The 22,046-nt window shown below is 40.0% G+C and overlaps 1 protein-coding gene across 1 annotated transcript in view; it reads right to left on the reverse strand.

The window, feature by feature from the left end:
* The window catches only part of kmt2cb (lysine (K)-specific methyltransferase 2Cb), an 83,922-nt gene that overhangs the window by 27,715 nt on the left and 34,161 nt on the right, over positions 1 to 22,046 (reverse strand). Inside the window, 19 exon segments of the mRNA XM_040021646.1 lie at positions 87 to 206; positions 942 to 1,154; positions 1,276 to 1,347; positions 1,465 to 1,571; positions 1,677 to 1,841; positions 2,224 to 2,405; positions 2,496 to 2,600; positions 3,883 to 3,987; positions 4,141 to 4,257; positions 8,999 to 9,121; positions 10,466 to 11,181; positions 11,385 to 11,462; positions 14,912 to 15,264; positions 15,447 to 15,622; positions 18,112 to 18,226; positions 20,184 to 20,355; positions 20,483 to 20,645; positions 21,368 to 21,477; positions 21,631 to 21,740. Coding sequence (XP_039877580.1) covers positions 87 to 206; positions 942 to 1,154; positions 1,276 to 1,347; positions 1,465 to 1,571; positions 1,677 to 1,841; positions 2,224 to 2,405; positions 2,496 to 2,600; positions 3,883 to 3,987; positions 4,141 to 4,257; positions 8,999 to 9,121; positions 10,466 to 11,181; positions 11,385 to 11,462; positions 14,912 to 15,264; positions 15,447 to 15,622; positions 18,112 to 18,226; positions 20,184 to 20,355; positions 20,483 to 20,645; positions 21,368 to 21,477; positions 21,631 to 21,740 — 3,302 coding nt within the window.

The following is a 22,046-nucleotide window of genomic DNA, read 5'->3' on the forward strand; positions in this document are numbered from 1 at the left end:
GATGGCAGTGCTTCGCTACAGCGTCGGCCATGTACTGCACCATTTTACGCTTCAGAGGAGCTGTCTCCTTCAATCAGGTGCCCTACCCGGCCGGTACGGTTTCCTCTTCCTCTTCTTGCCGCCGTCAGCCCCCTTGGAGTCATCTTCTGCTGGCTCTCGCTCCAGGCTTGAGTCAGACTTTGCCTCACAATCTAGGAGCTCCGCCTCTGTGAGAGAGAGACAGAGCACCCAGTGATGGTGAGTGACAGCCTTGCAGCAGAAAACATCCCAGCCAGGCCCCTCAGAACAATGCCAGGGTCAATTCTTTGTGAACTCCACTTAGTGGCAGAATATTAGCCAGATTGAAATTAAGTTCACCAGTCCCATTAATCAGGACGGCAATTTCCAGTGAGGCTCCACCTTCTCTTTTTGTAATCTCATTCCTAAAACATTTTATTAACTCTGAGTAAGAGGGAGAATTTCAATACATGTAAGTAAATATCACGCTAATTCTTTTACTATTAACTCAGGGGAAATCTATGCTTTTTTGGATAAATTTTAGTTTGGCGTCCAGTCACACCCTGCTTTGAATATCCCATCTGCAATTATTCATCTTTTATCCATCTACAGTTCCCTATACCTTTACTCATTAATCACATCTAGCTAGTTCTCGGCTCATGTTATAGCAGCCTTCACATCAAAATACAATATGTCATGTTGCTAGGCAACATGGCATGCAGCGATTGCAATTTTACACTGGGGTTAAAATGATATCTTTGGCTTTTCTAGGAATTACTGCTAATATTTTTTTTCTTTTATCCTACACAACCAAAAATATACAAAACACCAGCCGGCTGCTACATATTTACATATGTAAGTAGATAAATGCAGAAAATGTGATAACAGGGTTAAAACCTTGGATAATCATCTGAAAATAAAGACGCTTCTGTGAAGACATGTACCTCTGTTGTCCTCCATGTCTTCATCACGAGAGAGCTCTGAGAGGGGGTCGACTGGAGCCTGAAGCACTGCCACGCTGTTCTGGTTAATGATCTTCAACTTAAGTTTTGGTTTGGGCTTCCTCCGCCGTGACGCAGTAGCAGATAAGCTCTGGAGTTGGCAAAGTCCTGACTCTGTCAAACAAACACCATCCTGGGTGTAGGTCCTTGACAGATCTGAAACGACCAAAAAATGTTTGTGTGTAGTCAATAAACTGAGGTTGTGCAAGAAAACAAACAAACAAACAAAAGAACCCAAATTGATCATTTGTTTTCTGTTGTTCTTTTGTGACCTTACCAATTTCTTTAGCCTTTGTGACAATCTGAGTTACTGGTAGTGGCTCAGTGGTGTCTCTGATCTTGGTCACAACTGTAGGAACACAACATAGCCGCCATTAAAACAAACAAATGTCACAATTAGGGTGCGTTGATTTCCTCTTTTTGTTGAAACAACAAAATATGTTTAGCAAAGTTATGGTGCTCCCACCTTTAGTGGTCTTGAAAGTTCGGCACATTGTACAGTCAAAGCTGCTGTCTGCAGCTTTTTCTATGTCTTCCTCTGAGTGGAGACTTTGACATGACGCATGAAACCATCTGCGTACACAAAAAAAAAAAACATAAGATAAGAACCAGTTATTTTTGGAAAATTGGTTGAGAATGATCCTCTAGAGCTGATAGGTTCGTAGAAAAACTACACACCTGTCACACTGGCGGCACTGCACGATGATTGTGCCTTCGCTGTAGTCCACCAAGCAAATTGGGCATGTTGAAAGGCTGGCACAGGGAGCACACAGGGTATAATTATTCTGCCACTCACACCTTAGGCCTGGGGTGGTGGCACCGCACTGCGTACAGGACACACACCTGCAGGAGACAGGAAGGACGGAGGTCATTTAACCCAGGTTACTTGAAAAAGGATAACACAGTTGTATCTGTGCTGCAAAATCCCTTCTCCTCCCTACATTGTCCTCATGATGCTAATATGAAAATATTTTTTCCATCACAGTCCATAAACACTTGTTGTTTCTTTGTGTATCTGATAACGTACACCATTTTTAAACAGACGTAAGCAAGTAAGCATTACAAGGCAAACAGGAAAGGGTAAAACATGGTAAATTGCCTGCGCTGCCTGTAACAATAAACATGTTCAGTCATTTTCAGTAATTACCACATTAAAGTTTAGTTTTAATTTAAATTACTGCCTGTCTGAAGCAAATTTTGGTGTAATGATCATAAAGCTACTCACCACTTGCACTTCCAGCTGTCCTTGGGAACATTTTGCAGTGGAGGGTCCAGGCAGTATGTGTGGTAGCTAATGTCACAGTCGTCACATAGCAGCAAGCGGCCAGGATCTGTGGCCTGACCACAGGCCTCACATACGGTACACTCCAGACAGCGCCAGCCTTTGCTTAGCACCACCTTGGTGATCTACGGGGAAATGACAAGGGGACAGTTTCATGTAGTTCAGTTTGCCAAATGCCATTTCTAATGTACAAACTCAATAGCGACATACTATACCTTAATGCCGACACAGAATGGATGGTAGCACTGGCCACACTGAGCACAGGCCAGAAGACGGCCCTCTGCACCAAGACCAAAACTCCCACACACCACGCACATGTCCTGAAAAGGAAGAAAGACACTGAGTTTCCCAAATTCCCAAAGCAAGGTTTAGAAAAACCCCTAACACACTACCGCTTAAAACAAAACAAATGAAATCAAATAAAATCCGCAGCTGCTTAATTTCATTTTTTGCAGAATAGGAATTCCTGCCTATTGTCAAACTTTTTGTCAAGTCTGCTTGTCACATACAAAGGTATTTATATTTTAAAAAAAACAAAACGCTTTTGTAAGAGACTGGCATGTTGATGTGCTGGTCCTTAGCAGAGCTACATGTTGTAGCTGTCTACTGTCACCAGGGGGCAGCGTCAAAATATGTGGAACAACCCATAATTTGGGCTGTTCTTGTTATTGTTTGTGCAGTTGTCATTCCTTTAGCTTAGCTACTGCAGTGCAGAACAAAGATGTGACAATATACATATACAATAACATACTTTTCTAAAGTGAAATGAAACTCAATTTAAAAAAAGAAAGAAAAACTGCCTACTGCAGCCATTTTGGGGTGGGGTGGTTCAGAAGGTAGAAAAAGTCATCTGCTAATTGGAAGGTGGGCGGGTTGAACCCTGGCTGCTCCAGTCTGCATGTCAAATATCCTTGAGCAAGATACTGGACCCCAAGTTGCTCTGCAATGTGTTCACTGGGCTATGAATGAGTGTGAATGTTAGCTAGAATGCACTTAAATGTAGAAAAAAAGTGCTTGTGTGAATGAGAAATGTTGTATAAAGTGCTTTGAGTGTAAAGTAGAAAAGCGCTATATAAATACCAGGCCATTTGCCATTTTCTAAGCTTGTCCTTCACACTTTATCATATTTATTTTTCCATTTTTTTCCACACCTCTCTCTTTTGTCAGAGGACTGCAAGCACGAATGACAGTACTGCATTAAGCGTAAATAACTGCGCTGATAAGCAGCGGTCTTCTTAAAATTCTCTAAAAATTAATGTACTACAATACAAACCCTAGTTTCTGCTTACTTCAAAGTCTTGATTAATATTTTGCAGCGACTGTCAGCAATCACTCATATTTTACAGAGAAAAACATCAGCACACAGATATGATTTGGGGTAGAGAAAGTAAGAAATAATCAAATTTCAGTGTGATCCTGTGTTATATAATTGACTGTGTTTCCTGCAGGCAGTATCTCCACAGGAATTAATGATCTCCAGTGGGAGAAATCTTTTTAAGCACAGACTGAATTGCAACCCATGAATTTTTGCACGTTGAAGGTCTGAAATTCAAAATGAACCATGTCTGAACACTTATGTGTAAACATAAAGGAAAAACACACCTGTTTTAGCGTAAAACTATCATTGCTGGAAAATATGACCACTGTGTTATGCATTGCATTCTCCTCTTCCTCCTTGATTGGGTATGGGTTTTCTATTGTGGTGACCTGCATATAAGGAGAAAAAAACCCCACAAAATAAACAAAGTGTGACAAACAAAGATAACGCTGCTTGGAATATTTCATTAGGGTCTATAGCTGAAGGGAAAACTAACACCAATTTTAATGTAGTGCAATATCTCAAACGGAAACAGCACATACCCCAGGGTTGATGCTGGGACTCACTCCATTTTTCCCTCTGGCCCTGCCACGTCCTGCTCTACCTGACAGACCAGCCCCTCTTGGCCGCCTCCTCCCGGGAAAGCCTGAGCCTCGCCCCTGTAGATAAAGAGACCAAAAATATAAGCTCTGATAATGACTACATCACATTTTACAAACTAAAGCAGGCAGACAAAAGTGCCAAAGTTGGTTTTATGCTTGCATACACAATTGATCAGTAGCCAGAGATTTAAAGGTTTCTTTTATCCTCTGATATATTATTTGAATCTTTTTTTTTTTACTGCCCAGAGAGGTAATGATTTTCTTTGTTTATATGGATGCAAGCTGCTACTGAAAGTACAGCCCGCACGATGAGTAATTTACCTATTGCAGTCTGTTAGTAATACTTGGCTTTAATGTGTTTTTTAAAAGAACTGTCAGCTTGTTTTAAGGGTCAAAACTACATTTCAGAAATATGTAACATTTGATCATCATGTCAGTGTTTGATATGATGGGGAAAAAAATCAACCTGGTTCTTGACATTCTGATAATCCATGGAAATGACTGTTATTTCAGAGGTACACTTCAATTTTTGCCAGACAACCAGCATGGGAGAAAGTGAAAGAGGCCTCTGAACTGCTGTTACAGCAATACAGCGTTCCACTCTGCCTTTTGCACCTTTCTGACAGCAGGTCTCTAGCTAATCACGAATGACTGACTTATGTTTAACTGAACTTCTCAGTCCCTGCCCTTAAAATCCCACAGTTGGCCCTGATCCCAAACTCAGGTCTCGCCTATTCAATATTCCTCCTAATAGGCGCACTGTATGATGGTATTTAACCTGAGTTACACCCCCTACCATAGAGTACAAATTAACCCTTACCCAGTATTGCTAAGAGTAATGGCTGTCACCATGGCAACAAACTGGCTTAGACTTCTCACAGAGTCTAAATCTGAGAGGAAAAATGTACTTTAATAAATACAGCTACTTGAATGGGTTTAAGTACAACACAGAGAACACATTAGTGCATTGCGGACAAAGAGGAAATGGAACACTCAATGCAAGGATCAGCCAATTATCTGAGCTAATATTCAGCTTTTCGTTCCTCCTCTCTCCCAGATTGTCTATATAGTTATTATTTTTTACCATTTTATTTTATTATCTTGATCTAAAAATGTGTTACTTTGGCTCTCATGTAACTTTGATGTATCTGTAGTGACCGCTTTGTGGTCTCAATGGCCTGCCCACAGCTCCCCGTTTGGTTAAATGTAACACTTACAGCTACTGTGCAACAAGGCAGGTGCAATGCACCTAGATTCTCATGAGACCATGATCACAATCACAAAAGAATCCATCTTCACTAGCTTTAGCTTTGTGACTGTAGCTGAAGTTTTTTTCCACCAAGTCTTTACCGTTCAAACTGTTGCCCTTTCTCTCTTTGTATAATCTGTGAACCTCCGTACTGATATGATTAAAATGGCGATTAAAACTGACACAATTGTACACTTGTGCCTGTAACCCAGCCATGGTGGCAGCAACAGAATGCTTTAGGTTACAAAAATCGAGAGGTGCACAACCAGCCAAAGAGACACCAAAATGGCCGCAAGCGCCAGCGGATGTGACGTCAAGGGAGCAAGTGGTGAGCATAAAAGTGCCATTAGGCATAACATAAGAGACTTGTTTTTATTGATAGCCTGCGAGGTTTTCTTTGGTATTCTTTACAAAGATGGCAAAAATTGTCTAATGAAAGTCTAACCACCGAGCCAATAAATGCACATGTACCCTCAGTGCAATTGGTAGCTCTTATTCTGCTCTCTAGCATTGGTGAGCTCAGCATAGCAGCACCCTTTAGCTTACACCGGACTGCCAAGACAGGACCGTCACTCTATTAGCTGTAGCAGCTTCCTTGGGAAGAAGCTACAATACAAGGTCCTCCACAATAGTAGCTTGGTCATTGAGCCAGTGGAAATTGGTTAACAGAAACTAAACATCAACATGGGAGCGAGAGGTTTGTCTACAAGTAAGTAAGACAGCCGACGGCTCTGGAGGATGGAAAAAAACACCTAAATGAACTGACGAATAAATGTAAAACACTTTACTGACCCAACTGGGTAAAATCTCTACGTGGGAGCTTTTGAAACTCCTCCCTGCAGCTGGTTTTTCCTCTTCGCCAAGCACTGTGCCCTACAGTATGTTGCCCTGATGATTTGAAGTTAGCTTTTGGATTGATGTTGATAAACAGATGGGTTCATCAAGTATTTTTTAGAGGAAAAAAACAAAAACAAACACTTGCTAGATTGCTCTGTGTAAGGTCTGAAATTAACACCAAGAACCAAATGTAGGTAGATTTTCCAAAAACGGTAAAATAATACCTCCAGTCACATAATTAAATGTCACATAATTAAAAAAACTAAAACAAAAAGAACATGCTAAATGTGTCAAACCTTGCTATGTTATAGGGCCCAATGCCCTATAACATTTTTTTAAACTGTTTTGAGGTTTCCCCCTCTCTCTCTCTCTCACACACACACACTTTCCACACCTGTATCCTGCAAAGGTCCGCTCCTACTGCATTTCTGATTCTGACATTTATGTCTAACCCTAACCATCAAACTATAATTATCTCTGGGGCATAAGTGGAGCCCTGTTAAATACCGCATATTGCTACAAAGACTGTACTCCCATGATCTATTAATTACAACAAGAATGTCCAGTTTTCCAGTTACATTAAACATGTGTCATTAATAGCTTTAGTGGTACAATACATTGAAAATAACAAAAAAATACAACCTATTTGTATTACAATAGCATAAATAAGAGGATTTAACAGTTATGCATTGTTGTTATTACTCTAAACTGTTTTAGCCACTGTCTTTATTCTGCAAATGCATATCCATTTCAAATGTTGTTTGTCTTCAGCTTTGAATCCATCTGCATTTGTTTTTTTGTTTTTTCCTCCTTCACTCAGGATTATGCCGCTGCTGGCAAACAAAAAGCCTTGAGTAATGCATTACCTTCACTTTCACCTGCTTAACGGCTTTTTGCTGTGTTGCGAGTATCTACCTGAACAAGGTTCAGAACACCGAAAGCAAACTATAGAAGAAATACAGAAGCAATGTAACCAGAGAAAACAAACCAGTAGACACAGCTCCTTTTGTGACCTTAAATTCTTGCGGTGCACCTCTAGTTGGCCTTTTCTGTATTCTCATCGTAAAATGTATTTTCTGTTCTTAAATTCACTGCAGCAATTGAGCCCTTCCAAAATTAACCAGCAAAATAGCATTATAGTCTGCTAACAGTACCCAGTTATTTGTGTTACATTTTAAGTTTTACAAAATGTTGTGTGCCACATTGTTTATCCTGTGTGTTATTAATTGACGTGTTCAGCTAAGATAATATGGGTCCCTGTACTACACAGCGCTTCTCGCAGTATCAAAAAACATCATTGGGGATACAGTGCTGAGAGCTACAGTACTGTGCAAAAGTCTTCAGCCACCCCCGTTTCTTTACATTTAATAAGGAAAATGGCAGAGTCTGCAAGTTTTTTAGATGGCTATGGACACTTACTGGTAAAACAGTGAGTGTCCATAGCCATCTAAAAATGACTCTCCTGACCTCCTCCAATCATACTGACAATGATCTGAACCAAAAATTTAGAAAATTTGGTTTTAATCACCCCATCAGACCTATTGCAGCTTTACAGACTACACTTACAGACTGTTACAGGACTTTCAGTTCAGTCAGTTCTTATGTAACATGGACTATCTCCACCTCTTCTCCCAGTTTCCCTTCCTTATGAATGGTTTGACAGCCATCCTTCCACTGAGATCATTTCTGATGAGACTTGAGTGAACAATATATCGATCAACTGAAGGGCGAGATGAATCTCTTCACGTACTGTGCCAGGTCTTTGCTGATTCCCCCCCCCCAATGTCTTAAGGACATGGCTTTCACATACTGTTCATGTACTGTAGAAACTTCCTTAGCCTTGTCACTTTTCTTTTGTTCGCCACAAACCAGTTTCCTCAAATGTGTTTTTAAGGGCACACTGCATACAATGCAAGATATGCCAGGATTTTAGCTAAAAGCTCTTTATGAATAATTTTGTTGGTGCATAAATATGCCTGAAAAACTGTCATCTTTGACAAATACAATTTAACACTCAAGATACAATTTAAATTTATTCTTAGCTAAATTATCTGCTGTGGGCAAACAACACTGGTTCATCCCGTGAACCAGTCCCTTTTTTAAAAACCTGAATGATTCATAGGTCAGCGTTAAGTGGCTTAATAAACAAAAACATATGGAAATGGTCAGGTACAAGCACTAGACTGAAAATAAGTGAAAAAACAGCCAATGTCCAAAGAAAACTTTAAAAGAAGATCACAAAGGCTGATGAAAAATTGTTCATGATCACTTAAAAAAAACAAAAAAAACAATAAAGTCTGGCAAAATATAAAGAAATGAAGAGGCTGCTCGAGATTTTTGAACTGCACATCATGAATTTCGGCTTGGCACCAGAATAGCGGCATGTTAAAAAACAATTACATAAATAAATAAAAATAAAATCCTTTTTAGCACTATACCATACCCTTGATTACGCAACTCCAATCTGTAAAAGCACAAAATTATCTTGTTTGTACAGAGTAATATTTCACTTTCAGCCTAAAAATGTCATTAGCTTAGTCATTGGTATGCGACTACCCCTCTCACTTTAAGATTACAGTAATTGTTGTTGTTGGCTTCAGTACACATTAGTGACATTCAGGAACACTCAGGGAGTGCGCGTCACTTTGGCAAACAGAGGGCTAACAGAGGGCAGCTGCTGCCCTGCCGTCTCTGGTGAGCCATGGTATTTACCACTCTGATGCTCCAGCCGGGACTGCCAGAGGACTGCCTGGTCTTTAGGACGTCCCAACCCTCTGGCTGGTCTGGTGACCAGGACAAGGGTGAGCTCACACTGCTATGGGGACTCCATGCACCCTAAGGTAAGGAGGGGTGGGTGAGAAAGTGAGAGAGGGAGAGAGGGAGGGAGGAGGGCGACAAAAATAAAAGAAAAAAAATGCAGCAACTTAAAAACCAAGCCAGCAAAGAAACAAAACATACAAAGAAAGATGTTAGAGAAATGTAGTGAGCTCCTACTGTAGCCATTTGGGAATCACTCAATACACACCCAAACTGTGCAGAGGTACAAGAGAGCATCTGATATGCCAGACTAGAAAGAGGATGAGTTATTAGGTTGCATTCTCTGTTAAAGCGAACCCTTTCATGCACATGAACTTAAGAAGTATCTTTGGAGAGCATCACTGTGTTAGTTGCTTTTCAAGCAGCAAAATTTGCCAGGAGTATCAAGGCACCATAAAGCAGGAAAGGAGGCCCTGTTACCTCTTGCCATGACAACCGAGTATGTTTGGCATGTTGACAAAACAGGGGCACTGTGTCAGTACCTCAGTAGACGAGTGTATCAGATAAAAACATGCTAAATAGAAAAGCGGCATTCAAGTTTTTTGGGAAGAGATTTCTCCTGGCCTTGTGTAACAAATTAGTTGGATTCATATGTTGATTTTAGAAATGGGATATATGTAGAAAGAAACTGTGCCAACTGAGTTAGTCTGCCCTCACTGGCATCATTCACAGTGTATTACAGTCATGAGTGTAATTTATTTTGCTGACAGTCAGCTTTCAGTTTACATTATAAACTCTAAACACTAATATTATAAGATTAAATGTTTTTTTTTTAAATATAGCCACAAGTCACTCACTGTCACTGATGGTGTAATAATGAGATAAACAGGATGTGATAATGGCAATGGTCACTGCAATATGTGATTTGATGAATGCTCATCCTCAACAGGACAGTGACTGATGTTTGCAACATGGACATTGGATGAACAGGGAGACTGATTGCTATGCTATAGGTGGAAGATAGCGAGGGCCATCAGGAAAATGTAATTTAGCTCTAAAATTGCATCTCCTATAGAAAATAAAACACACTCAACTCAGATTTACATAAACACTGTGACTAATCCTGTTGTGCACATTCATGTAAAGAGAGTGCAAGGAGCGGATAGAGCACCATTCACGGTTTCTCATTGAAAAACATATACTCAACCCCACAAGTTTCTTCAACTCTTTCAACCCAACATAATCTAATTTCATAAACCCACAGGACACCAACCCACATAGATTTAGGAGTGCACAAGATACAAGCACCAGTTGTTCACCTACCCTGATCTGGTTTATTAGTGGGACAGGGAACATCACAGAATCAGACAGACGGGGACAGAAAAATCAACAGTCGCTGTGACATGATGTTCAGGTTCCTACCTGTTTCACTCGTGGTCTCCCAGGAGAAAACTTCCTCTTGGTGATGGCTGGCTTTCCCATCCCAATTTTGGGGGTGAATGCTATGAGAGTGGTGGTGGGCATTACACTGCTGTGGTCACTCATTGACGTTAGAATCTGGGTCTGAGTTAGTTCTCTGGGAGATGTCCCTCGAGCCAGAGGGGAGGAGTGGGAAGGTGAAGAAACCATTTCAGCTAGCCTTTCCACAGTTGTTTTAAGGGGTTTCTCCTCTAAAGACAAACTGGGAAATGGCATACTTGGCTTCTCCGGTGTAGTGTCCATCTCTTCTGATGTAGAAGTGGAGGGCTTAACAGTCTCTGCCAGGTTTCTGTGAAAAATACCCTCTCTCCTATCACTGTTGAGTTCTTTTGGATTAGTTTCCAGGAAAGAACCCCTGACTACATCCATATTTGAAGGCTGGGGTAGTGCGACTACCATCGGTTGGTCCGTGAAGGGTACTGATGCAGTACCTGGTTCTTTGGTGGTTGAGATGATGGCCTTAAAATCCTTTGTGCTGGGGTTGACCATGCCCTTTTCAGGGCAGGCCTCAGTATTTGCTGGTTTGATTTGTATTGTGGTGTCCTGTGTCTGTAGTCCCTCCGTAGAGTGTTGGGCTGGAATAGACTCCTGGCTCAGAGTCACTGAAGACGCAGGACTCTCTGTAGATGCAAGCTGGGCTCTTACTGCTGGTTTTGTTTCTGAAGAAGGAATTAGGTTATTAATGACAAAGATTTAGATTTGGTAGAAAATTTACATCTTAATTTTTTTTTTTTAAATGGACACATTATTTTATCTTTGATAATAAACCACAAGCATTGTAGTTAACCAAAACTTTATAAAAACTATTTAGATACAAATCGATATGAGTAAAGTGGTAAATAAATAAGTGGCCTGTACAAACCTGATTTAATTTCTGCTGGAATTTTGACAGAAGGTTCAGTAACCTGCCTCTCTACTATGTCTGCTCCCACAGAGATGTCTAAAAGACAGATTCAATATTAACAAGATTAGGTATAAAATATACATCACTTCATTAAAAGCAAGAATAAGACTCTGAAGATATTGTGAACAAAGTTAAAGTGGCTAAAGAATAAAGAAAGCAGCCCATATGCACTGATGGATTTGGAAACCCAGCAAGAAGACAGTTCTCTAAAAATTGTTTCCATTAATTCTAAAAACACTCATCTCAAATCAGCTGGTAAAAACAAGCAGAACTAAACAATGATGTAGTTTCCTGAGACAATGACACAAATATCACTTTCTTTCACTCGTGAAAGCACCATGAGAAGTGTGTGAGAAGAGTTGATTTTGGGTAACAAGTGGTCACAGTGCAAAAAACCACATGAGGTAAGCTTGTATCACAGACTTCATTTTGGTATTAATATAGTCTCTCCTGTTTTCTCTCATCACTTTGGTTTTGTAATGTGTACCCCCATTTCTATTTGGTTTTATAGCAGAGACAGCAATGCGTTTGACTAGTCTGGTATGAATAGAACTAGTCATTGCTGGCTATCAGGAATCCAAACATCGAGCCAGTATTCTGCCAGACACCCTCTGACAGTACAGATAGCCTAGTCTTAAGGAGGCGCCCACCATTTCAATCCACAAGTTCCCATGTCATACTGATCCTGACACACACATGCACCTGCTACGCATCTCTGCCAGGGAAGGGAGTAACCATGACAACCAACATCCCAGGGTCTGTGTGCTCTGGGCTCATGACTGTGCAGCTTGCAGGTGCTCATCCGGTGCTGATGCCAGAGAGTCAATTAGAGAGATGGGCCTCCAACCATCTCCAGCCATCAGCTATTGACCAAGCTGAACACGCATTCACATTCATATTAACACCCTACTTCCTATATCTCCTACAGTGAATAAGGTGACGGTTTAGATAAACATGCAGCTCTGATTAATGCAGTAAAGGCCTAAAGTCAGGCCTCGCCTGCATTCACAGAATGGATCTAACAGCATCTGTCAGTTAAGTCACTGTAAGCCTGTTGTTAAACCCTGAGGGGTGGTGAATCCTGGCAGGTGATGAACAGCTCCAGTTAATGACTTTAATTGCATTACACGAGTGGGCAGCTGGCAGCATAGTCATCATCACATATTTTTAAAAAAAAGGAAAAAGTAGAAAAAAAAGAGCATAAATTAAGTACAGTTTAGTTCTTTTTTTGAAGTGTCCTATTAATACCTAGTGAAAAATTATAACTGTTCAGTTCAGAGCCTTTAACCCCAAACACTATCTTTTAAGTAAAAGGGGTATGACATGTTAAGAGAAGGGTAGGAATAATACTGTTTTGTGTTTACTGTTAACTTTAAAAAGTTAACAATTAAAAATGTATGCACAATATAACAAGTTCACTCCACATGTCTTTAAAAACCATGAGTAACTCACTGCCTCACCAGGTAAATCCAGTAATGAAACAGTGAATAGCTACAGGAAAAGTAAAATGAGAGAACATTTATATGGTGAGCAGTGCGGCCAAGCTGGGTGAGTAATAATGAATGAATGAGCCAATATAGCTCAAAGGCAGGTTAGCAGTCAGGGGATCAGCGATATCACCATCATGCTACTGCAATCCATTCTCTCATCAGTGGAGTCTGCTGCTTAGACAAGAGTGGGCAGCAGAGCTGCCACTGGCAACCCCAGCTAACCATATATTTCACTGATATTGCACTCCAGTGCTGGCAAATCTCACAGGCACCGGAATTGAGATGCAGCTCTGAGTTTCATGCAAGCATTCCAACACTGTGCAACTTAAAGTGACAATAAAGCTTGCACCATAATGCAATACAAACAATGGAACTACCAGGAAGAACAGTCAGATGCAGTTCAATTTTATTATTACATGAATGATGCTTCAGCTTCGGGATATCCGTAGAAAACTGGTGTGCACATCAAGTCTTGAGTAGAAGTTTGAATTCAAGTTCAGTACTAAAACTCTTTGATGGTTATGCCTTGAAAACATCCATTCCACTTATCTAATCCTCGGTCGTGTAGGGGCTGGAACCAGTCCCAGTTGCCACAGGACAAGAGACAGAGTACACCAGTCACAGGGAGACAACCATTCGCACACACATTCACACATATGGGGAATTTAGGATCACCATATAACCTAACCCCAATAACTGCATCTTCTGGACTGTGGGAGGAAGCCAGAGTACCCATAGAGAACCCACGCAGACACGGAGAGAAAATCCAGACTTCAAAGACGGTGGACTTGAAACCAGGACCTGCTTGTTGTGAGGTAACAGTGCTAACTATGGCGCCAATGTGTTGACTTGAAAACAATATGTAATCAATTGAAAATTTTCTTCTTACAGAGTTACAGTTACAACACAGAAAGTTCTTACGGAGGTACAGCTACAACACAAATGGTAAATGGAATGGTTCATATATAATGCTTCTCTACTCTGAGCACTCAAAGCGCTTTGCACAACTTGCCTCATTCACCCATTCACACCCATACACACAAGCGCTTCTTTCTATGTTCTAAGTGGTTTCTATGTAACATTCATATTTGGAACTTAAATCAAAGGCCATATTTTGAATCCAGCATGGCTGAGACAGCTTGCTGTGCATCATTACATCATAACCTGCTTCTGAAAACCACAAGGTAAATGGGCTACGTTTTTTCCCCCCAGTGAAGAATCACTAGCAAATTTTGCCAAGTTGATAAGTTAGGCTGTTACCTGCAAAGTTTATTTAAAGCTCAAGCAAAATCTGTCAACTTGGTGCCCGTCTCAAGTAGAAATGTTTTATGCTAAATTTTGATGCATGCTAGCAATATTTGGAAAAAAAAATAGGTGCTCCTTGAAGTAAAGCAGGTGATCAGTTCTTCATTAATAGTGACAGGCCTTACATATAATCTTCCCCAGAAACAGTATGGGGAAACAAAGTACTTTACATTTCCAAAACACAGAATTACAAAGGCTATAGAGTTGCTTTAATCTGTTGCTGGTAGGACACCATCTGTTTATTTGGGAGTCCTCATAAAGGCCTCCAAATAAAAGAGGGAGTGCTTCTCTTTAGTGTTTGCCCAAACAACTCTTCAGTACTTTAATCTGCAACAACTGCGACTTTATCAGTACTGATGTTACAGCACAAATTGATGTTTCATAGCCGAGACTTTCAACTGCTTCTGCGTGGATAGAGGCTGAGTCAATGAATCCTCAACTACAAAGACAAAGACGGTCTTTCATACTCAATCATATAACCTCGGTGTTTGCTATTTCATATAATCAAAAGAATAACTTTCCTTGTCCTTGCAATAACAAGATATGATTAACAAGGTGAGAAACAGATTAGATTCTTATGAGGGATAAATTTGAGCACAGATGAAAATAAAAGATTTCAAGATATCAAAAGACAAGGTGAAAGGATCTTAGTGTAATCTGTGTATAATCTAATCTGGAACAAAGACCTACCAGGCTTCGTGTCTGATGTGGCCAGCTTCTCCTCCTGGACAGTAGCCTGTAGATGCTCTGGATCCGAGTGCAATGGAACAGCAAGTAATTCCGGTTTTGGGTCTTTGTGCATTTCAGGAGGCAGCTGATTGCCAAGTTCTAGGTCTGTGTGCTTTTGAGCCAGCTGTACGCCAGTCTCAGAGTTTGTGTGCATGGAGGCTGGCTGAGGGCTGAGCTCTGGGCCGGTGTCCATATCCTCTGGATGTAGCGCCTGCTCTGCAGCAGGAGACCTGCAGTTGGAACAAACATAGTCCTCTCTGGGGTGGATTTCTGCTTGGCCTGAGTTCTGACGCTCACACTCCAGGTGTAGCCATCTGAAAGGAGTGCAAAGGAATTTAAGAGAGTGTCTAATGGGGCAATCCTAAAATTTGAACTATCAGTATGCTATCCAAGTGTTTCACCATGTTACCATTAAACAGCAGTGTACACCATAGTAAATAAGGATTAAAAAGGAGCACTGCATGTGTGGTATTACAGTTAAACACAAGTCCCTTACCTTTTACAAGTGTGGCAGAATACTACGTCTTTATGGTGCTCAGGGTCCAAAATGCAGGCACACATAGGACAGCATAGAGCAGGGTCCTGATTTTGGACACAGTTCTCACACAGCAGGCTGGTGTGGTGCCATTGGCCGCTGGTTCGCGTTCCACATTGGAGGCAAACTCTGCAGTTCTGAGGAGAAAATGAACATGAATAAATAAGTGTAGTATGAATTCAGTGCTTCTGCTACACTGATTAGACATTTCAACCATGGAGTGGGAACCAAGCATGAAATCTGTACATACCCAGAGTTCAGTGTAAACATATAAAAATCTCAGTGTGAGTATATAAAGATTTGTACAATGTAAAATCTAAAGATAGACCAGGAGACTGTGAAAAAACATAAATAAAAATAGTGTTTGATGAAAATGATAAACTGGGCAATTTTCTGACGAGGAAAATACTTTGGACAACTTTTCAAAAAGCACTTTTATTAATAATCCACATTTGAATTATTTCATCAGTAAGCATTTATATTTTTTTATTATTATTTTTGATTAAGAGCACAAAACTTTTAAATCTTGGCACCAAAATATTCAGGTTACAGCCGCAAAACTGCAGGATACTGCCAAGTAGTGCTACAAATGGCCAAGAGCTGGAATCCAAGTTGGATTACAATAATCAAAACATGGAGGACATCTGAGCAGCGTTTCTGGCTGATTCTTTTTAAACAGACAATTATCAGATGTAATCAACCTTTTATATTTTCCAGCTTTCTTTTCCCCCTGCACACACATACACACACCCTTTCCTGCAGAGAAGACATTTTTGGCAACACAGTTTTGGTAAATGGTTTAATTTACTCAAGCATAGACATTTCTGTTTATCATATGGCCCAAAATAACAGGAAAATGTGTATATTTCTTTAAACAGGATAACACAAGCATTGCCTTTACTGTTCGCCAATCAACCAAGCTTCCACGCTGAGTAACCCCTGTAGTGCTTAGTTTGAATGAGGGGGAGAAATTACTTGAAACTTATGATTAAAGCTGTAGTCCTCGTCAAGAGTCAGTGGAATGGCTTGTTGAGCACAGCTTTGTGAGTGACAGAAACACAGTTTAACTTGAGCAAATAAATAGCAGCCAGTGTTTTTAAGGGAGTATCCACACCAACAATATGAACCAGTAAGCAGAGTTGTGTTGGGATTACAAAAAAAGCTCACTTGGTTTCCATTCTCCTAGTACGTCACTTGAGTGTCACTGTTGTTTTAAAACAGGAAATGAAGAAGGACTATTATTATTATTATTATTGTATTCCAAGATAATCATTACACCACTACTGACTTTATCCACTGACATGCAACACACCAGCACATAGAATTTTTGCTGACATATTAACATTCAAATTTTTACTCTCTGAAAGAACCCCTCTGCTGGGGCTACATTTGCTTATTGAATAATTAAAAAGAAGAAGAAGAAGAAAAAAAAGTTAAATTTAATAATTATATATATATATATATATATATATATATATATATGTATATATATATATATATGTGTGTGTGTGTATGTGTGTGTGTGTTAGCTTTACTTTGATAGCAAGATTGTTAACACAGAGTTTGTAATTGCAGAGAAATACTCTATTAATTTTGAGGATGTCATTTTCGAGCAGGAACCTCAGAAATGTCCCTTTGGGTTTAAGAGGTTGGGGTATTAATGTAGTTTGAGTTGCTGTGGGATGGGGGTATAGTAGAATTTTTTGTATTCTGTCTATCTTCTGAAACAACAAAAAAAAAAAAAAGATTGAAAATGAGATTTTATATTGTGAGCACTTCTTTTCCACAAGACATAGTCATTAAAACTTGCCTTTAACAAGACTGTATGCACTTACTTTAAATTAGCGGCTTACTCGGCTAACTAGCCTCTGAGCTCGGGTAAACCTTTTTCCTATGGTACGCAGTCAACGATTCTAGTGTTCATACTTAAAGCCACATCACAGGAACTTCACAGAACACCGAAACTGGAACAATGACTCATTTTTCATTGATTTCTACTTGAGTGAGACGACAATGCTCAGAACAAAACTACCACATGAGCGGGGACATAGGATGTAGGCAAGAGTTCCGGAGAAGCAAGTGCCAAGGCTGTGTGTGTGTGTGTGTGTGTGTGGGTGAAATGTCCCTGTGCTGAGTCAAATAGAGAACCAAGAGTAAAGACCTTGCATCACCCGCTGTCTCTACTGACGTGCCCTACTCAAACTGGTGCTGCAAAAAAACATATTAGGCGTTGTGCTAACCAGCCAGCTGAGTGGCAAGCACACCATTTGTGCATGAGCTTGCACACAAACATAGTGTTATCTTCCAGCGCTGAGGCTGAACTGAAGTCTTTAAATGATCAGCTGGTCTGAGTCATTCGTAACCACAGAAAGCACAAATTGAAACCATCAAAAAGTTACATTCTCGTGAGTGTCATATGCAAGGTCCAACTAACTTAATTTCGTTTCCATTTAATTGTATTGTTCAATTTTGTGATTGCACCAGATGAATCAATGCAGTTATTTGAAACACTTTAATCTAGTGCAAATACTTTTACTTACAAGCCTGTTTTTTCTTCTTCTTTGTTTTCGGTTTAATTTTTTTTTTTTTTTTTAAATTTCAACATTACCCATTAGTTGTTTCCTACCTGACATCTCCATCCGTTGGTGGGAAGAGAGTCTATAACAGGTTGCAGACAGAAGGTATGGTACCCTTTGTCACACATGTCACACACCAGCATTTTAGTGTCCTCTCCTGGATTCCTACAAAGACACAGTAAAAAGGTTTTAGGGTTGAGATTTATTTATTTATTTATTTATGTCTAATACAATGAGACAATGTCATTTGTAATGAGCTCTATGCTTCCTTCTGTAATCTATTTCTTCTGCTAAGACCTGCAAGACCCGACCTCAGCTGTCCTACTGCATCTACAGTTGAATTCTCTGACTAGCTTACAAGTTCTTTGCTCCTATCCAAGTATAAATCAAATGCAGTAACTTTTCAAGTCCGGGTCACTTTCCAATTATACCTCCAAATCACTATTTGGTGTGGGGATTTCTGTGATTAACCTATTCCCTTCATTTAAACACCACCAACTGAACTGGGAACATTATGTGGGAGTTGGAGCTAATAAAGACTTCCAGACTGTACACTTGCAAAATACAGGCTATTGTGAAGATATATATTTATTTCCATAAACCATAAATTTCCATAAATTGTAAGGATATTACATTGACGTTGAAATTATGTTTAAAAAACAAAAAAACAAAGCCATTCATAGAGAATTGCACTGACCCATCAGACTGTAGCAAGCTAATAAGATCAAAACAGAAAGTGATTCAAAATCATGGTTGATCAGAATCAGATTATTTCCGGTCACTGGCCAAATGATCAGTGGATCTCTGAACATTACAAGTGCTAAATTGTGTACATGGTAATATTCAGTTATTGTGAAATCTGAGTTAGAATGACAAGAAAAAGAAGGAATCATATCTTCCTAACAAAAAACCTTAACACTGTCAGTATTTAGACAGCTAATGTTAACGTAATCCAGCAGGTGGCACCGTCTAAGGATATTAACTTAATCAAAAGTTTAACAACATTGGAAATATTTTTAGGAGTAAGAGCCCTCTGCATGATATCAGTGGTAGACAGATTTCCCTAATATTTTTTATGTGTAGTTATTTATTTATTCATTTACATTGTACCCACCTTTGCTTTAATCAGCCTAGTGCTGTGTTTGCGGGTTTCTGAGTGAGTATCGGCAACACTGAATTTGCAGAGAGCCATCAGGTCAAAAAATATGCAATGTAACTCTTCATGGGCCATTACAAATGTTGATACAAATACCAAATGGCTAATATTAGCCGATTATAGCCAAAATTAGAACTGATGTGTGAATGAAAGGAAGATTTCCATGTTAGATTGCTATACAAATAATTATGAAACTTCACGCAAGCCCCTTGTTCAGGAGGATGAAGGTAAGAAAAAAAAATAGAAAGAAAAAAATAGCTAACAGGAAAGACCGCTTCATACCCAATTTATTAATAGCTTTAAATAAAACAAAGTCATCTCTATCACCACTTTTGCTCACACTAGCAAATGAAGTGACATTTGATTACCAGTTTTGCTAGTTGTACTGTTATACCCAGTGCTGAGTTTAAGCTATAGCTATATGCTGATGATGTCATTTTTTTCATTACTTAATGTTAGTAAAGAAATGCTAGTATGCTGAAACATTTGTCAAGCTGATTTACAGAAGCCTGAAGCATGTAGCTGTGCAAAGATGGTGTGAGAAGTTGCTGCGCTGTCCATAATGCCAATGAATTGGCTGAAGTAAAAAGATCTTTAAACTAATCAATTACACTATCTAAAACTGCATCGCAAAGCTCAAGATATTTTGAAAAATATAAATATGCAGCTACAGGATGGTAATGCAATATTTAATACTCAATAGACAGTGGTTACCCCAGGCAAACAGGCCTGGTTGCAAACAGAGCTCTTGTGCTGTTTAAATAAGGTCAGAGGTTATAAGACTGAGCTTCAGGGTACAACGTCCAGTCAGCTCCTCACAAACCACAGAGGTAAACAAACAAGCAGTAAGCATGAAGCCTGGTAGCTTTACAGAAATTAAGAAAGGAAAAAAGTAAACAAAAAGGACAAAAAACAAATTGCAAAGTAGGGAAAACCGTTATTTAGAGGAGAGGGGAAGTGACTCACTTGCACGTCTGGCAGACTTTGCACTCAGGGCACTGCCAACCTGCCCTCCTTAGAGGGGTCACAGCCATGTCCAGGCATATCCCATGGTAATGCAGACCACAACTGGTGCAAAAGAGCTGGTCCAGTAGATCCCCTGGGCTATCGCATAGTACGCAATTTATATCATCTACAACTGTGGACAGTTGAATGAAAAGAGAAGGCAAGAAAAGTTTATACAATGCAATTTAGTCTTAGTTTTGTTAAATATACATTATGTTATTTTCCTATGGAGTTGACACATCAAATTTTTCTGAACTTACATTTGTGAGTGGCCAATTCAATGTGTTCTGGGCATAAGAGTGAGAGACTTCTGATATCCTGAAAAGTCCCAGCTGCCCCCGCACAGGGGTAATGATAGAGTTGAGCACATCCTTCAGCACAGCACTTAATGGATGCTCCAAGGCGCTTACAGTATGCACAGTGCTGCGGAGAAAAAGAGCGATCTTAAAATATGCCTAAAATCTCCCTTTTCTCCAACTAAAACACATTTCTTAAAAACTAACAAACATAATGTTTAAATGGTCTATAAATGATATAAATGCCTGATTTCACGTTAAAAAAATAAAATCACATCACAGAAAGGTGTTCGCTCCTATGTTTTTTTTTGTTTTGTACTTTAACCTGCCACATCAAAGAATACCTGTCAGATCAGCCAAGATCTGATGTGTAGCACTTCTTCTTTCTGGACTATTTTATCTTTAGTATATTTTTGGGAAACGGTTTATTTGGATTAAGACACCTGTTCAAAGTGCCATTTCAGCTACCTGATGATCAGGCTAGAAAACCTCACCCCAATTCCATTTCTCTGAGTTCCATGAGTGTGTACTAGTAACCACTTGGAGATCAAGTGGCAGCACTACTAATGGGTTGCACACACGATGGGCAGCGAAAAAAGAATCAGAGCTCTTTAAGTAGTACCACTTCTGCCGCTAGGAGCCAAGCTGCCATGAGAGCTCAGCCCTGTTGAGTGGTGTGACCTTTTCCATTTCACAGCTGAGAGATCCACGCTGCCAGGCCGACCTTTACCAGCCAGTCTGATCCATCAGCTTTGTTGTGTTTCACTGAATCAGTCCCTCCCCTGCTGCCCCAACACATTAAGATGGTGTTAACACCCATTAGTCCACGGATGTTCTCCCTTGACTCACCTTTGTGCTCCCTGAGTCAATGGCTCTGTCCACATTAAGCAGAGATTGTCCCTCGCCCTCGCAAACACCGTCAGACCACAAGGCACAACTCTGATGTGCCCAGCATTGCCCTACAATTTGAAGACGGATGTGACAAACAAATAACTGAATCAGAGACAAATTCAGTATTAGCATATAAAGCATGTACACCTGTTAACTCTCCAAGTACAAATAATTACTGTTAAAAATGGGATGTAGAAATAGGCTGAGTCCATTAGCCACACCTGACTCGAAGAGAGACTGGACGTTGAGATCTTCTGGAAGGCCGACATGAGAAAGCTCGTTCCAAAATCGACTGGCTGGGTCTGGCTCATCCTCGCAGCCTTCAGACCCACTGGAACAAAGAAAAAGGTTTAAAAAAAAAAAAAAGTCATCTCAGCACAGATTTTTTTAAATGTAGAGAACAGCTTAAAAATGCACTATGCAAGAGAAGGACAGCCTGAATCAACTTGAGAATAAATTGAGGACAGAGACATAAAGGTAGAGAATGATGTGCCGTTTTTACAAAAGCAAAGAAATGAAGACAGAGAATGAGCTGGGGGAAAAATGTCTGTCCAAGTAAAAAGCTGTGGGGGAGGGAGGTGGATGAAGAGGAGGAGGACGGGAAGGAGGGCCATCTTTTTTAGCGTGTGCACAAGAG

This window comes from Simochromis diagramma, unplaced genomic scaffold (assembly GCF_900408965.1).
Source record: "Simochromis diagramma unplaced genomic scaffold, fSimDia1.1 OVJJ01000205.1, whole genome shotgun sequence".
In the NCBI taxonomy this organism is placed as follows: domain Eukaryota; kingdom Metazoa; phylum Chordata; class Actinopteri; order Cichliformes; family Cichlidae; genus Simochromis; species Simochromis diagramma.